Here is a 19,055-nt window from a genome sequence, read left to right as displayed (position 1 = left end):
TGGCATGTTTTATCCAACATTAAATATTTTACATATATTATAAACACACACACAAACACACTTACATGTATACATACAAATAAAAAGGGTTTTGGTTTTTTTTTTTTACCTAAATGCAAACTGGATGAGGATCCATGTGATGAAAGTGATGGCGGTGGCGTAAGTGAATGTCCTGGAGTTTGGCTTGGCAGAGGCATGCCTATTGGACTTGGAGAGGAGGAAAATCCCAGACTATTGTAAAATGGTTGCCCTATGGGTGCTAGGCTGCTACTAGATCTTTTGTACAAGTCAGAGCTAGTAGATAGAGACTCTCTCCTTGTGGCACTACTACTTGCAGAACTGCCAACTGAAGAAGAAATAAAAAAAACCCTAATTACATACATGTGTTAACTGAATAAAACCTATCCCCAACTCTTGCTGGGAAATAACAGAAGTGATCACAATAATTATTTTTAGAAACATTATGGAGAAGATAATTACTGTGATAACTATATAAACTAACTTATTAATCATAAAAGGGTATAAATGCACCCCAATAAAGTAACCAAATACTTAAACAGAGCACTCATATGTTTATTATTTCACACATATTTACCATTGACACATATGATTACTGTGCTTTAATACCCTGGTATGATTTATAAACCCTGAAATTGTAAGTTATCTGCTTTAGGAGACGCTAGAGATTTAAATTCCAGTAAGGTTAAATTTTGGTAGTGTTCTAATCTCTGGAATCAGGTTCTTAGACTTCAACTCAATGCCAAGAAAGGATTACACTGATAAACAGATTATTAATACATTTCCCTCACCATTCACATTTAATTTGGCTTCTAGCTTGTGTTCAAACCATAGTCCTTTAAGTCCATATTGGCCCGAATATCAGTCAGTTGTGAAATATAAATGACAACTTCTCAGTACTTTTCACATTATACATTCTCCCTATCCTTCAACAACTAAGTTACAAAACAGGTATGAAAAACTAAACTTCCTTTTAGAAAATTAACAGCTCTCATTACTGTTATCACACCAAAGAGATGCTTTCACTTACCCCATGGGATCTTCCATTCCTAAGATTCTACTACTAGTTTTACGAGCCCCTTACTCAGGTGAAGACTGGTAAGCCCTTTTTCTCCCTTAGGTAATACACAATTCTCTCATAATACATCGCTTACTGAACTACAAACTAAATTCTTTTTACTTATCCTAAATTCAACCTTCTAGTCCTTTTTCCCTTTTGTACTCCGCAAAATCATAAAACAATGGTAGAATCTCATTACCATGTAGTGATGCATGCTCAAAAAAATAAGCCAAGATCTGTTAATTGACGCATCTGGATAATCAAATTCTTTAGCACGTGTTTAAAGGGCTGTCCAAAACTCCCAATTCTTAAGTCTCAGAGGCCACATTTTCAAGTGCTTCTTTCCTATTTCTGAACACTGGCCTTTTTTTTTGTTTTTTAACTGAATGCCTTTTAAACCTAAGGGAATTTCATATTACATTTCTTGTAAGTTTTTAAAGAACAAGCTCCATATTCGGACCAATATGGTAACATTTTTCAAGAGAATTTTAAAGTTTCTATTAGCTCTCGGTTTTCTAATCACAAGTTAATTATAAGTAGGTCATTAGGGTATAACGAAAAAATTAAGAGAAAAATTAGGCAGAGCACATGATGGGTAGACCTAGTTAAGCTTATAATACAGATAGAAAACAATTACATTGGTTTTGCCAAATTCAAGATTCTTATAAAAGAAAAATACCAGGCTCATAGAATAGTATGAAGCAAAAATATTAAAACATAAGTCAACCTTTTACACCAGCCAGTGTGGTTTCTGAAAGACTGATCATATTTTATGAAAAACTGCACATTTTAAGATAACAGGGAAATATCAATATAACTATATGCATTAATAGTAAAACCAAATATAAACACTAATGTAATAAATACTTCTTGAGTTGCTTTTGGCAAAATTGTGAACATATGCTACATTAACTATGCTAATTTAAAAGGACACTGTCAAAGTGATTGTTCTAGAACATGGCTACATTTAAAATTCCTATTTATTTTAGAAAACAATTTAACTGACAAGGAAAAAGACAACAGCTCTCTACTGAGAGCAGCAGCACTGTCATTCCCCTGGCAAATAACCAAAAACCCCCATAGTTTTGACACATGCAATATTATTTTCCTTTAAAAAGGAAAAGCCAAGCCAAACATTTAAAAGTAATTCAGAAATAGCTTTATTTTAAACCTAAACAATCTGGCTCCTTACTATATACTTAAATTATCTGCAACAGCGTGACTATGAAATATGAAACGAAGTATACCTAAAATATCTAAAAGGCTAGACCAACAGTAGAGTCACTAATCACTTGTCAACTGTGCATAAAATGTTAAATTACAAACTTCCAACACTTTCTCAATAATGGGTTATAGAAAGGATGAGTTAATTATTATATTATAATGGCTAAGCTTCCTAGCCGACTGTTACAATCTGGGGTATTTAACACTGGTAAGTGTTAATAATTTCATCATATAGGTAAGAGAATGACTGCGTGTCTGATTCTATGTGTGTATACGTGCACATAACCACACTATCATTTTAGATTTCATAGAGGTATGGGATTACCATCATGGGAAATGGCAGTGGGGAGACCTGTTTTAAGAGTACACACATGCAGCACTTGAACGAACTCTGACAAAATGTCCAAGAGGAAGGGTAAGATGACAGACTATGTACTGGCATCCAGGAGTGACAACTTAATGCCCTCTGAAGCAAGGTGAACAGAGGCACCCAGACTGGTAGTCAGAACTGTGTAAGCAATGACTATAAATAAGGGAGGCCTGAAGAAGATCAGTTTTGAGAAAGAGGCATCTTCAGGAAGTATTTGTAAGGAACAAAATCTTCATGCCAACCAGTTCCTGAATGCTGGGCGGAATGACCTTAACAACTAAGAGACAAATGGGAATTTGAAAGAACTGGATAATGGGGCCTACAAATCTATTCCAGGCCATCAGTGACATATTTTATTAGAAAAGGGAATAGGAGATTTATCAATGCTCTTCTCTGTTTTTCCTGAATTATTTACAGTCTATAATCTCTAGTTTAGAAACTAGTTATTTCTGCAAAATTTATCTTTTAAGTTATATGTTCTTTCAGTTTTCTTCAGCATGTTGGATTATTTGGGGGAAAATGCTTGTCAACTGTATTAGAAACAAAAAATGAGTCCTATGGAGTGCTTGGGTAGAAATAAAAATACTGAGCTCCAAAAGGAATGCAAAATTCAAGTAGGAAAATTTAAAGATTGAAGAGTCTCCATGTTCATTTGTTTTCCGTCAGAAGTTCTTGTGCCCATTCTTTAGGTAACTTTGTGTTCGGCAACTGTGGATTATTTCCCTACTGTACTTCATTAAAACAAAAAAGCATTCTGCATCTAAAAGTTTATAACTGTGTTAGACCATTCCATTCCTCTTATAAATATGAATGTTGAAATTTCAGAAGATCCTTTCTTACAAAACAGGCAAACATACTTAATAACGACTGGCCCATGTTAGTTTTGCCATTTTCCGCACCAGAAAAGCATATAGTTTAAGGTGGTGGGAAAACACATGGGAAGCAGGTATTAGAACTTTACAGAAATAGAAAATCTCCTGAGGTCTGAATAATTTGCCCTGCCACTCATAAAGAAAAGGCTGCCAATTAACTGTACCAACAGAACGAGGGTAAGTTGTTTTTCCCCTAATGTTTCCTGAATACTGTGGAAACCTCAGAGAATGATAACACAAGGTATGTCAATAGGGAGTCAATGTGGGCCTCTTTTCACTTTACCTAGTTGTTCCTCAGTTACAAAATCAGTTTGTTGTGGGTAAATTATTTTGTGAAGCTACTTCAAATTTAAATCTTTTAAGTATTACATCTAAAACTAGAATATGGGAAGAAACATCCTTTTAGATGAATTTTTAGTGATATTAAGGCTAAATTATTTAGTCTAAAAGATAAGCACATTGGTAGTTTCCTAGGGGCTTCTGTTTAGAACATTTCATTATGTTTTATTTTTATATATCATACCAATAAGAAAACCATTAAGAAACCACTAGCATTTAATAAGAATAAACCATCTGATAAGCACACAAAGATAATTATTTTATAATACCGGAAATTTAAGATGGCAAAATATTTCCTCAATCATTATTATACAGAGAATAAGGAAGAGCTAGTAATTAGTATAAAATATGTTGCTCCAAAGAAATCTTCCTAAAACAAAAATTACAGTAACACAATTCTTAAAGCCAGGGGAAAATGTACTGTATTTGAGTAAAAGATGGGCTGCCTGACATGAGCTAAACATTCATTAAATACTTAAAAGATTTGAAGAGGTAATTTTTTTTCCTACAAAATTACATAAACCAGTATTTTATTCCTGTCCTTTCTACACTACAACTATTTATTACTATTTACCTTATTATTAAAAACATACATATACCTCATGTCCACCTAGCAGAGTATACTCATCTTGAAAGGCAACTTACCTGATGAACCAAATCCACTGAGGGCTGAGCCTATAGCAGCACCCAAAGAGCTACTGCTTCCAAAGCCAAGAGATGTACTTCCAGGCTGGCCAGGTCCGTGAGAAAATAAAGAACTGCTCTGGGAGCTACTAGTCAAAGAAGTGCTCCCATAAAATGAATTGGACTGCAGATTCGTGCTTGGCGGCTGCTGCTGCTGCTGCTGCTGCGGTGGCTGAGTGCCAATTGGCCGAAAGAGACCGTTTGTGCTGCCTGTAAGACTATTTGCAGTCCCTCCAGCTGCTGCTGCCGCTGCTGGAAAATAAATTTCAGATACTTCTTGAAACTACTGAAAAGACTATTCTCTATTTTTAAATTATCTCAAAGAACACCAGAAAAATATTATCCCTGAGAACATCAGTTACACTTACCAGCTTGTGCTGCTGCTGAACTAATTAAAACAGGTGTTGGAGCCATTAAACGAACTGGAGCTCCAAGGCCAGTTCTTGCTCCAGGGCCAACCACTAAGGCACCAGTCTGATCATAATAGGCAGTTGGAGCTAGTACTTGATAGCCTAGATAATATTAAAATAAATGTTTACTAATGAGAACATTTGTTATAGAAACATGCATGTTTATCTTCCCCTGCATTTGTTTTTATCAACCAGAAAACATAATTATATACTGTTAATATAAAATCATTAAACACTTATTATATGAAAAGCGAAGACATTTGAGAAGATCTTACTTACTAAATACGTGGAAATGCAATACAGTACCGGTAAAATTGTTTTCTCTGAATTTTAAGAGCTCCCTTCCACTTACAGACTACCGAATGACGAAGTACCTTCTTTGATACAGACACTATAGGCTATCAAGCACTGATATTTGAAAAATATTACCTATTAGTTCTGAGAGGAGGCATTTCAGGTAGAAGACTCTAAGAATTGTTTATTGTGCAATTTTAATCAAGTTCTAAACCAAGTGCTTCATTACCAGCATTCCTTTAGATTTTCATTTGTAAGCATCCATTTAAAAACTTAAGTCATGATATAAACAGATACTTTAAAATCGTAAGGTAACTCTTTTTGTAAAGGTTCTCAAGCTAAAAGTTTGAATAAAAATCATGCAGGCATTAGTTTTATTATAGCCTTAAGGACAAGGCTGGTGACAATTTGCACTATTCAGAACTGTAGTTCTCAGGAGAGTGAAGTTTACTTCTTAGCAGCCTTTCTCAGTGGGGATTCCTTATCTTAAATACAGAACAGAAAGTAACTATTGTTAACAGAAAAGAGACTTTCTGCCAATTCTCTGAAGGATAGTATAGAACAAGTACCACTCTAGATGCACAGGAGAGAAGTTTACTATATACAGGAGATACTTTAAGGCAGGAAAGCTGCTCCTCTCCCAGAAGTCAGGTTGAGAAAGGCTCTTACGTAGTAACAAGGACTCAGGTTCAGCAGTCTGACAACTATTTGCTAAAAGGCACTGGCAACCTCTTTAAGTTTAAACACTGCCTTCACCATTAGGGCCAACACTTTCACATGCAAAGGTTGTTTTTAATTAAATACAGTAATTCTGACTGTTTTTCAATTACAGTTTCATTATAAATGGATATAAATTAGGACGATCAACCAAATAGACATATATGGCAAAATCTGGCAGGGAATGCAGAGCTTTCAAGCCCTCTCCTCATGGAATGAATGTGATAAATCTGAGAAGACATAATTAGATATCCAACTGGAGATATAGGATTTAAAAGTCTTGAGGTCCAGGCTGGAGCTATAAAGGATGAAATCACCAAGAAAATTAAAAAGGGATCTACAGACAGAGAACTTCACATTAAGAGGCTGGAGAGAGAAGGAACTTGGGAAGAAACTATGAAGGAATAGCCAGGAAGGAAGGAAGAAAATTAGAATAATGTGGTCTCTTGCAGGCCAAAGAAAAAAGAATTTCAATGAAGGCTAAGTGATCAACAATGTCAAATGCTGCTAAAAGCTATTAAGAGTTGAGAACTGACCAATGGGTTTAGCAAAATGGAAGTCATTACGGTAAGGAATGAAAGTCAAACTGTGGTAAACTGAGTCAAGAATGGAAGAACCACAAACAAGTACAGATAATGCTTCTGAGGACTTCTGCTATAAAAAGGGCCACAGGGTAGAAAGGCGATGTTGAGAGTAATTTTTTCCTTAAAGTACAGAAAATGTACTTTATTACCAAAGCACAATACTTTAAGAATTTACTGTTATTGTGAAATAAAATATGTAAAGAGTACAAAACCCGAAAGAACAGTATGACTACAACAAAAAAATTGTAACCATCCAAGTTAAGAAACAGAAAACTGCCCAGAACCCTACCTCTATGTGCCTGCTCTACCACAATCTCCTCTTTCTCTTTGTATTACACACTACCACCCATAAATGCCTCCCTCCTTAACCACCATTTATTTTGGGTTACTTAAAAATTTTCAAGTACAATTCATTCATGTGGTTGTATATGGATATGCATTTCCATTTTATAGCACCTCACTGGATGGATACCACAGTGTATTTATCTGTTCTACATTTACACTGTTCCCTGTTTGGGGACACTGCCAATAGTACTGCTATAAACATTTTGGTACATGTATCCTGGTATGTAAAGTGTGAAGATTTCTCTACTCCAAGTAAGTATCTAAGGAGTTAACACCCTGATTGTGCAAATTTACTCTTACTACTTTGGTATTAGTTTCAAATTCTCTGCGACTTTAGTAACACTTTATATTCTCAGACTTTTAAATCTGGCTAATCTGGATGTGTCCTGGTTTTGATCTTTTCCCCATACCAAGGAGGCTAAGCATTTTTCCATATGCTAACTGGGCATCTGGATTTTCTAGGTTTGTTCAAGTCTTTTACCCATTTTCCTACTGGGCTGCCTTATCTCACTAGTTTAGAATCCTTTAATGTTTTATCTGTCTTTCAGTATATTAATATGGAACAAATACCTTCTTCCATTCCTAGCCTGACCTTCTTTATGGTGACGTTTGGGGTAATGTGTCAGATTTATTATTTCATTTTTTTAACAAAATTTCCCTATATTCTAATAGCTTTAAAATTCCACTTTTCATATTTAGGTCTAAAACTCCAGAGTTGGTCATTGAACACAAGGTAGGCAGGGGTTCAGTTTCAAAACTCTTGTTTCCAAAACAACCAATTTTACTTCATCTTTCTTGTAAAACAAGTCATTCCCCTCCTTACAGCTTTGTAGGGGTTCTTTGCTATTAGGTGTCCATTTCTTTGGGGATCTCACCTTTGGGTCTCTATTCTGTTCCACTGGTCTGTTTCTCTCTCCATGCAGTAATCTAACTGCAGCTTGGGAGTTAAGTACGACTCCAGACTAAGAATACAAGTCCTTTTACATATTTTTGTTAAGACTGTTGTGGCTTAATCCTGATTGACCCTTTGCATCTTCCTTATTTTCCTATCAGCTGTCAAAATACCATAGAAAGAACCCGATAGCAATTTTGATCGGAAATGACTGAAACTACAGGTTAATAGGGGGATAAATGACATATTTAAAATGCTGATTTGTCCAGCGGTATCTCTGTTTAGGTCTCTTTTAATGTCTAAGCAAACCTACTTGCCATAGAAATCATGCAGACTTTTTTATTTTCTTTTAATTTAGTCGTAGGTACTTGCTACTACTGTTAAGTAACTAGTTTTAAAATTTTTCATTTTCAGGGGTACCTTGGTGGCTCGGATGGTTAAGTGTCTGCCTTTGGCTCAGGTCATGATCTCCAGGTCCTGGGACCGAGCCCCCACCTTGGGCTCCCTGCTCAGCAGGAGTCTGCTTCTCCCTGTCCCTCTGTTCCTTCCCCCCAGCCCCTCATTGCTCTCCCTCTCTCAAATAAATTTAAAAAATCTTCAAAATTTTTCATTTTCAAACAGTGTACTGTTAACAGAAAAGATTTTTAAGTTGATTTTCATATCCAAAAACCTTAACAAGAACATTTTAATTCTAATACTTTATCTTCAGATTCATTTAATATACAATACTGTTTTCTCATGACAGCTTTAGTTCTCCCCTTACAGAATTTTCTAATTTTTCTCTCATGTTACAGCACTGGCTAGGGTCTCTACCACACTGAAGTGTAGGAAGAATCCTCGTCTTGTTCCAAGTCTTAAAAACTTTCAGTATTTCCCATAAAGAGGTAGTCTGTTATCCACTGGGGGGGAGGATGTCAATTCCCCCCTTAGTTTATTAAGTTAGTTTTCTTCTAATCCTAACTTGATAAAGAGGCTTTTTGTTTTTAGGGTCAATATATGAATTTGTTATGCTTTTCCTGCATCTTTAGAGAAGTTCTGCTGATTGCTTTGTTTTAATCTTTTAATGTGGCAAATTACACTATGTGACCTCCTGTAGTTCCTCTTGAATTCTTGGGATAAAACCAACTTGTTCATCATATCTTATCCTGCTTAGATACTGCTAGATCTGGCTTGCTAATATTTAATTTAGTATTTCTAAATCTGTATTTTTGTGACTGGCCTGTAATTCTCCTTTTCTATACAGTCCTTGACAGGTTTTACATTATATTGTAAAAGCAACATATTGTCTTTGTTTATGAGTTTTTTTCAAAAATATTTGGGTATTTGTGGTTTTTTAGAAGTTTATTTTTATTTAAGATTTATTTATTTGACAGAGAAAGAGAGAACGAGCACCAGCGCACAAGCAGGGAGAGTGGCAGACAAATGGAGAAGCAGGCTCCCTAGCTGAGCAAGGAGCCCAGATACGGGAGTTGGTCCCAGGACCCTGGGATCACGACCTGAGTGGATGGCAGATGCCTAACCAAAGGCAGACTCTTAACCGACTGAGCCACGCAGGGGCCCCCCCCAAATATTTGGATATTTGTAAGGATTTGTAATTCAAGCGGATTTTACAAAGAGATGAAGACTAAGACTAATCATTGCAGTAGAATGATTTTGACTTTCTAATTGATATAAATTTAGATGTTTTTATTTCTATTTCTTAATATTGAAGTTTCTTTTTTTAATGTTTCAAGTTTTTATTTAAATTCTAGTTAGTTAACAGATAGTGTAATATTGGTTTCAGGGGTAGAATTCAGTGATTCATATATACAACACCCAGTGTTCATCACAAGCACCCTCCTTAATACCCATCCCTCCACCCACCCTCAGTTTGTTCTCTATCAGTAAGAGTCTCTCTTATGGTTTGCCTCCCCTTTTTATTTTTCCCACCTTTGCCCTACATTCATCTGTTTTGATACTTAAACTCCACATGAGTGAATCATATGGTATTTGTCTTTCTGCAGCTGACTTATTTCAATTAGTATAATACAATCTAGCTCCATCCACGTCGTTGCAAATAGCAAGATTTCATTCTTTCTAATGGTCCATCGTGTGTGTGTGTGTGTGTGTGTGTGTGTGTGTGTGTGTGTGCGCGCGTACACACACGCCTTCTCCATTCACCAGGCAATGGACATTTGGGCTCTTTCCATAGTTTGGCTATTGTTGATATTGCTGCTATAAACATTGGGGTTCATGTACCCCTTCGAATCAGTATTGTTGTATCCTCTGGGCAAATAACTAGTTGGTACAATTGCTGGATCATAGGGTATTTCTACTTTTAACCTTCTGAGGAACCTCCATACTGTTTTCCACAGTGGCTGCATAAGTTTGCATTCCTACCAGCAGTGTAACAGAGTTCCCCTCGCTCAGCATCCTCCCCAACATCTGTTGTTTCCTGTAATGTTAAATTCAGCCATTCTGACAGGTGTGAGGTGGTATCTCGTTGTAGTTTTGACTTGTATATCCCTGATGCCAAGTGATGCTGAGTAGCTTTCCATGTCTGTTATAATCATCTGTATGTATTCTTTGGAAAAATGTCTATTCATGTCTTCTGCCCATTTCTTAACTGGATTACTTACTTTCTGCGTGTTGTGTTTGATTAGTTCTTCATAGATTTGAGATACCAACCCCTTATCAGATGTCATCTGCATATTATCTTCTCCCATTCTGAAGGCTGCCTTTTAGTTTTGTTGTTTCCTTTGCTGAGCAGAAGTTTTTTTTATCTTGATGAAGTCCCAGTAGTTCATTTTTGCTTTTGTTTCCCCTTACCTCAGGAGATTTGTCTCCGAAGATGATGCTATGGTTGATGTCAAAGAGGTTGCTGTTGTGTTCTCCTCTAAGATTTTGATGGTTTCTTGCCTGACATTTAGGTCTTTCATCCATTTTGAATTTACTTTTGTGTATGGTGTAAGAAAATGGTCCAGTTTCACCCTTCTGCATGTTGTTCTGCATGTCCAATTTTCCCAACACCATTTGTTGAAAAGACTGTCTTTTTTCCACTGGATATTCTTTCCTGCTTTGTTGAAAATGAGCTGACCATATAGTTGTGGGTCCACTTCTGGGTTCTCTACTTTGTTCTATTTATATATGTATCTATTTTTGTGCCAGTACCATACTGTTTTGATGACAGCAGCTCTGTACTATAGCTTGAGGTAGAGAATTGTGATGCCTCCAGCCATGCTTTTCTTTTTCAAGATTGCTTTGGCTATTTGGGGGTTTTCTGTGGTTCCATACAAATTTTAAAATTGTTTGTTTCTAGCTTTGTGAAGAATGCTGGTGATATTTTGACAGGGATTGCACTAAATGTGACAGGTTTTAGTATTTAGATTATGCTAGTGCCATAAAATGACTTGGGAAGTATACCCTCTTTTTTCCATTCTCTGAAATTTTAAAAATTGAAATTATTTCTTCCTCAAATACCTGGCATTTTATGTTGGCCTGAAGTTTTTGTGGGGGAAAATTTTTGATTACTCAATTCATTTCCTTAACGGTAACAGACTTCAGATTTTCTATATCCTATCCTCAAGTCTGTTTGGTAAGTTACATTTTTCTAGTTATTTGTCTATTTTGTCTATATTTTCCAAATTGTTAATATGAGATTGTTCCTAATAGCTTCAAATAATTATTTAATTTTTCTGATATTGGCTATTTATGCCTGTTTTAAATCTTTTTTTGCTAAGTCTCTCAGAGATTTATCAATTTTATTAAGTCTTTTCAAAGAAAATAACTTTTGGGATAAACTGACTCTTTTTATTGTATGTTTGCCATCTATTTCATTCACATCAGCTCCCATCTTTATTATTCGGTTTCCTTCTACAATTCTTTGGGTTTATTCTCTTCCTTTTATAGTTCCTAAGTAGAAACTTACTTTCTAATGTATGCATCGGAGCCTCTTATATTCCCCTCCTATGTTGTTTTGGGTGTAGTTCACGAGCTTAAATTTGTAGCATTTTCATGATCATTCAGTTCAAAAGCTTCTAATTTCCACTTACCTTTCTACTGAGAGTCTAAAAAGACACAGGGGCTTAAAAAAAAAAAAGGCACCCCCACTCAAGAATTGTACAATCTAGTAAAGGAGGTAATGTACTATTTCCTTAATTCTAAGATGCCACTTTGTTATAAGACATAACACTCATCTACTAACTGCCCTTCAGGGAGAAATAGAAAAAGCTGTTCCACTTTAAGACATTTTCTACCTCTAAACATGGTAAAATAAGTGCAGAATTGAGAAAATAAATCACAAACAGCTAAATGAAATCTAAGGCAGACAGCCGTACTAAAGAAGGGTGCAAGTTATGTGCCAAAGGAAGGGAGAAGGAAGAGTAATTATTGATGAAAAAGCACTGGGAAAGAAAGATCAGGAAGGCATCATGGAAAGGATATTAAAGGATGACAAGCAAAGCTAATTACAAAATGTTTACAAAGCTAGGTTAAAAAAAGGAAACTGTTAAACTCTGTATATCTCAATTTTGCTTAAAATGTATAAAAGGGTATTCTAAGTGAAAAGCCATTAGCTAGGACTAGAGGCATAAAAGTGCAAGTATTTTGGGGGGCAGCGTATGATCTAGTGTGTTAGAGCATTGGACTGTAGGAGGACACTACCAATTAGATAGTTTGGGACTAGATCACGAAAAATATTAAGAACCAGATGGTATAAACTAACCTGTATTTTTGAAAGGTAAATGAAAGAATAAAAAGATGAGCAGAAAAGACTGGATGCAGACAGAGTTAGTGGGAGGATAAGGAAGAGGCTGAACAAGAATAGCAGAGATGAGAAGAAATGAATAGGAGACAGAATGATTAAGAACGGACAAGTTACTGAATGTGGATCACAGAAGAAAATCAAGAGTTGAAGATGATACTGAGGCTGAAACCAAAAGTTTCTAGTTTAAGAGGATAGTGGACAGCCTGGAGGGCGTGGGACCAAGCACAACTGCCTCACTGAGGCATGTGGATGGGGGCATCCGTGGCCCTGGTCCTCTGGTCCTCTGGCCCTCAGGCCTGAAGCCAGGGCGCAAAGCAGAGATAGCTTGCTGGCTCCTCTCTACTCCCCTCCACACTACTACTCCTGGGTAAAGGTGGCGAAGCTGAGGCTCCGAGAGCAATGGTTTGAGCTCCCACTCCAAGTGATGAATTCATCTTAATAGGTTTGGAACAGGCCTTCCATATAGTTTGTACTTCAAGACTAAAAACACTTAAAAGAGTGAAATTGCACAGCTCACCTATAGCCAGCTGGACAGCATAATTTTTAGGAATCAAGAACTGACACTGGATTATTTTCTTAAGATTAAACCTTGAAAGTCCACTTGCATGTGGCACAGCCACGTGCACACTTGAGCGTGAAAACAATCTTCCATCAAGGAGACCTCTCTCTTGAGCTAAATCAACATCAGTGGTTTGAAGAAGAAGAGATCCCCTATCTGACCAAACTTAGCCAGACAACTTAAATCAGTCTTTTTGAGCAAGGAGTAAAGCTGTACAAAGGTGGCCTGATCACTCCTTTCTGCTTGCGCCACCACCGAGCAGCCCCCTCTAGGATGGCCAGCTACATGGAGGTCGTGCCCTGTACAAGGGACCCTGGCTGAGATAAACCAGTGAGAGCTGAAGTCCTGTCAGGCTCCATTCACCAAGCTGAGTTTATGGGTGTATGGCTGTGTCTACTCAGATGATGTGGGTCCTTTTCTAAGTTGTACCAAGGTACCTGTATGGGCTAGAAGCAGTTCTGACCATTCCAGTACCATACCCCAGTTCTACCCAGGATTATATTCCTTACCTCAGATGGAACGAAGACTCTCATGAACAGATTAGGTTTATTGTAAAAGATAAACTATTTGACCCGAACTGAAATCAACTTTACAGCTAAAACTCCAAGTATTACTACGGATATGAATTATGCTTGTATGTATTTATATGTGTGGATATCTAGTTAAGTGGATACACATTTTTAGGTATCAGAAATTAGCACAACTTAAACTTAGTAAATGTTGAAAATAAAACGATTTTGGGTACTGGGGGGAAAAAGAGGATAATGGAATTAATACCAATGTGAAACAGAGTAAACAGTAAGGTAAGTAAATCTGGGAGAGAGGTGTTCATTTTTTGACACTGTCAGTTTGAGGAATGGCTGGAACATACACACAGTAATGTCCTATACAAAAGCAGAAATGTGTTAAGCGTTCAGCAAAGAATCCAAGTTGCAGATATAAACTCAATTAGTTTGCTGGTATAGGGATGATGGCTGAAAAGGTGAAAGTAGACAGACTTTCCCCCACAAAAAAGTAAAGTATCTATTGTCCTGATATTGGAACTGAAGTTCAAAGAGGAAAGTAACTTGGCCAAGGTCACATAACTAAGTGATACAGCAATTTGGCAGACTTGACTCCAAAGTATCTAGTCACTAAGCCAGACTAGCTTCCATTTTTAAGGATATATAGAGAGGAAAGGGAGACTGATAAAAAAGCATGAGAAAGGAAAGTCAGGACAATAAAATATCACAGAGGGTAGTGTAATGGTAGAGAGGAATTGTAGAGCTGGACATCATCAACATGATGAAATACAACAAAGAACTGAGAAAAATAAGAATGGAGGAAAGGAGGTCACACTTCGCGATTATTAGAGTTATTAAGATTACTGAAAAGGAATCATGGAGGCAGGGCTTAAAAGAAGTGAGGGATAGAAAGAGGATCCCAGAGCAGTCTAGCAGTGTCTTCCATAAATTCGTGCTCAGTTCCCTTTGTCTTGTTTCCATGTCCCTCCACATCTACAATTTCAGCTTCACAGTGCATTCGCAAAGGTCTCTAATCCACTAATCCACAATGGCTCCAGGAAAGCAGCTTCCCTGAAGGAAGTACATGGCTGGGGTTAAAAAAAAAGAAAAGAAAAAGAAAATAACAAGAGCGCTTCCATTCTATTATTTGTACTTCAGGGACTGCAGTATTAACATCTTTTCTTTATCCAGAGGGCTAAGACAAGATGATAAAATCAGACCTTAGCATCTCAGAGAAAACAGAATGAATGCAATCGATTGATAAATCCTTAAAATAACTTAAGTATTCAGCAGCACACAACACATAAAAGAAACCCTCAACTACACGTATTTTCCAATACATTAAACATATTTCCTAAGTGATATGAGTAGAAAATGTAACTACATTACAATTAAATGGAACCTGGAACTCACATTTCATTAATAAATAATCTACATAACTACTCATATACTAGAAGTGAAAAAATAGCATACTTAAAAGAGAAAGTGAGTCTTTAGGAGTGGAGAGAATAAAGGAATAAGAAGTGACCCTTTACCTACTGATATTCAAATGCAGCTTTAAATTTCACTTTAAAAACATAACAAGTGCTGCTTTCATTAAGAAAATACCTTCCTTCCATTATTTTAAGTAGTAATTTTGTATCTTGTTTCATAAAAATCTACTTCACAAAAAAATGTATTCTGTTGGCCCTTTCTGAAAGTTGTAGTGTGGTAATGGGAAGAAATTTTTATAATTTTCTTTGTATTAGGCTTTCATAGGCATATTTTCAAAGACATTATCAGGTTATAAATAACAATAGTTTAAAATACTATAAATGAGCCGAACATAATAGAACAATATTCAAAGTGGAAAATTTTAGCTGCAAATTTCTCAATATTAACGAAATGATCTTTGGCAGCAATGGCAGATGGCATCTACAATGCCAACACTAACTGATTCTATTTCTTGAAGCACTGCTTCAAGAATTCTGGGCTATGTTAAGTTGGGAAAATGCCATACACAGAAGAAAAAAATGGATGCACTGAGAGGTCTAGTACATGTATGCCATCCCTGTTAAGTCTCACATATAGTACCGATTTCAACTATTGGCATCTGAGTTCTAAATAACTTACTGCAAGGTAGGCAAGACTCTAAAGATGTTTCTTCATTTTTTCACTTTTCAATGTGAGTATCTACGTTTAACATTTCAAACCTATGCAAATTTCTATAATTAACTAACTATATACCTGGCATGCCGGTAGCAAGACCCTGACCAAAAGCCAAAGTTGGATTTGCTGCTGCGAGTGATTCTGCCTGCTGCCCTTGTTGGCCCTGATTGGGAGTAAGAGGGCGCTGACCTGCTCCAGCTCGGAGAACCTACAAAGGACAAATGATTTCCTTAAAAATGAAATAATAAAACAACACATAAATAAATTTATCCCGGGCAACTCTGTATGTATGATAAACGGTCTCTGGATATTCTCTAAACATATTTATGTGCAATGAAATGCTGACTTAACATGAAAAAATATAAAATACTTGAAATCAAAAACACAACTACTGGCTCTTGGCAACTAGAACGATCTATTAAGTAACACGGAGATTTTAGAAGGCCTTTGGGAAAAATTATTTCTAGTTATTTGTGTCCTTTAACTTACCAATGTATTAAAATAAGAGAAATTTACTTGGAGAGGGGAATGGCAAAATCTTAGATCACATTACTTTCACAAAGAGAGATAAACAATTCAGGACAAGGGGGATTCATTGTTAACATCACCTGTGTAAGCAAGCCTCACACATAGGTGTGTGTATTGTTCAGGTAGTATGGTATTTTCATGTTTGCCCAAAGAAGATAAAGAATTTATTAAATCATGCTGTGGTATAATCTATAAGGACTGAGCAAAAGGACAGCTTCAACAGAACATCAATACAGTACTCAAGTATATAAAGGAAATTTAGAACAAAATTTAGCTGTCAAGTAACAATACACTTGGCATTCAGTTGCTTCTTTGGTATAAATACGAAGAATTTGACAACCAGAATTCTGAAATCATCGATAGTGTTTTTACATTTATTAAAATAGTTCCAGGAATGCGGGGGGGGGATGTTTGTAATAAACATTTTCTATTTTAAGAAGTTAAATCTAATGTTTAGTGAAAATATTTTCATTTTGCTTAAAAATATAAAGTACCCAGTAAACTTCTTCTGGTCAGATATACACTAATATTTAAAAAGGTAATTTAAATACCCAGAAGAAAATGAAGTGATAATTACTTTGACAGGACAATTAGCAAACCTGAATAGGTAATGAAAAGAAAATTAAAAACTGCTGGAGATTTCAATACCAGAAACATAGAAATGGAATACACCCAAATCTTTAAATTCATATAATTCAAAAAACAAAAACACGTAATCAGTACTTGTACACCAATTATATACTAGGTACTGTATTACATACTGAAGAGGATGAAAAGTCACAGATCTTGAAAACAAGGAACTCATGGAATTTCAAAGACTCTCCAGGTATTAATTTAACGAAGGCAGGCCTATACCTGTTGCTGTCCAGGCTGAGCTTGTGATGCTGCTTGCTGATTTGCTGTGTTGTTTGCCGCAGCTGCAGCTTGTTGCTGAAATAAATTGGCTGGATACACCCCCCACGGAACACCATAATACTGAGGTGGAACCACTGCTGGACCTAAACCCCACACCCCACCCCACCCCCCCAAAAAAAAAGTTACTTACATTTCATAGATAAATGAAGTCAGTTACCATTAGATCATAAAAAGGAACAGTTTGTAAGACTTAGAGCAGATGTCCTTATAATCCTCTACCCACTTATCACCTGATACATACTTTCTATTTTTTTCTGATTCAGATATGATTATTAAAAGAGAAAAGTCTTCGGGAGTGACAGCAGCGTCCTTAATGGAGATGGAAAAGCTAAAGTCAAGAGGACCAAATGAATTAACAGAACACTTAGACATCTATGCAACATTTCCTGAATGCCAGTTTATGGGTTTGATACTGGCAAACATATTTTTAGGGAACATTAATTGTAAGATTTACTATGTTCAATTCAAATTCTCTTTAAAAAGGTCATTTTCTGACTATTGAAAAGAATTACAACAAAAATACTTTTATCTTTTTATTTGCAATCTATAACTTAAAACGAGGGAACATCTGGTACCAAGCTTGCTATAATCGTTATTTGAATTGTAAATCCTGAATTTAAAATTAAGTTTTTATTAAATATATTCACATTTGAAACAGACTTAGTCACAATTCTCGCAAAACAACTGAAAATCACATGAAAACAAATGAAACTTCAGTGTTTATGTGGTTAGGAAAATGGGACGAGTCAAGACAAGAAAGAACTAGGTAATATAAAGCACAGAGAACACAGACATGCAAAAAAGCGAAGTAGGAAAAATAGAATGAATTGTTATTGCTCTATTCTACTTTATTTAAGAAAACATTTGCTTCCAGGAGAGGAAACAGCATATACAATAAAGCCCCACCACTAAGCTGATAAGATGTCATGATTACTGATTGATATAACAAAGACGGCCTAAAACTCCACTGCTACGATTTTAGTATAGCTATTTAGTATTTTATAATGTTAAACTCTTAGTTTTACTTTGTTTTGGAGGAAAATAAAGGCCAGTACAATCGACTGAATCAACTAAAGTAAGAAGCATTAAAAATTTAAAGGTAAAATTTATTTCTGAAGATAAACACAATCTACAATGAGAACTATTAACAGGATTATGAAGGAAGAATACATTATCAAAGAAGAGTCAGACCTCTATCTAGAACTAGAACCTCTCTGTCCAAACAGTAGCCAGAAGCCACTTGCGACTCCTGAAGACTTAAGAACTTGGATAGCCCGAACTGAAATGTGCCATAACTATGATATACACAAGATTCTGAAGACGGTGCTTGGGGGGGAAGGGATGTAAAAGATTTATTAGTAATTTAAAATTACATTAAAATGATATTTTAGGTATTCTGGCTAAATCAAACATTGAAATTAATTTTATGTTTTTTATTTATTTTATAACGTAGCTACTAGAAAAATTTAAATTACATTATCTGGCTCACATTATATTTCTACTGGGTAGCACTGGTCTTACAAAAGCCTAAGTCCAGAATGCCTAGAGTGTTTACTCTCAAAACTAACAATTTCTTAAAGGGCTTCTTTCGATTCCATAGATTGTATGATACACCAGAACTTTACATACTAACATCCAGTTAAATGGCATCAAGACAGTTCATCCCTTCTTTATGGAATCACACGCAGATCTATACCAAAAACTACTGAATATGACAGGTTAGTTTCAGTCTGCTAAACAAGCTATCAAACAAGAATTTGAAATTAACGTTTATTTCTTTCACTGCTTAAAACAAAGTTTTGAGTATAAAAAAAAGTCCCAAACTCTTAGGAAAAGACTAACTGTTCTA

At 35.9% G+C, this 19,055-nt stretch overlaps 1 protein-coding gene across 7 annotated transcripts in view; it reads right to left on the bottom strand.

The window, feature by feature from the left end:
• The window catches only part of PUM2 (pumilio RNA binding family member 2), a 96,509-nt gene that overhangs the window by 31,481 nt on the left and 45,973 nt on the right, over positions 1 to 19,055 (bottom strand). For 5 of the 7 annotated variants that reach the window (XM_087863843.1, XM_045813468.2, XM_045813469.2 and 2 more), the window contains 5 exons: positions 17,147 to 17,289; positions 15,842 to 15,971; positions 4,936 to 5,079; positions 4,529 to 4,819; positions 110 to 346 (listed from right to left, as the gene is read on the bottom strand). In XM_087863843.1, the coding sequence (XP_087719969.1) occupies positions 110 to 346; positions 4,529 to 4,819; positions 4,936 to 5,079; positions 15,842 to 15,971; positions 17,147 to 17,289 (945 nt within the window). The remainder of the gene's footprint in view (positions 1 to 109; positions 347 to 4,528; positions 4,820 to 4,935; positions 5,080 to 15,841; positions 15,972 to 17,146; positions 17,290 to 19,055) is intronic. The other 2 variants (XM_045813470.2, XM_045813471.2) reach the window with 1 other exon arrangement.

The sequence above is a fragment of the Ursus americanus genome, chromosome 7 (genome assembly GCF_024610735.1).
Source record: "Ursus americanus isolate L20-20 chromosome 7, mUrsAme1.1.p, whole genome shotgun sequence".
Classification (NCBI taxonomy): Eukaryota; Metazoa; Chordata; class Mammalia; order Carnivora; family Ursidae; genus Ursus; species Ursus americanus.
Note: the sequence above shows the minus strand (reverse complement) of the source record. Positions and strands in the feature narration are given on the sequence as shown.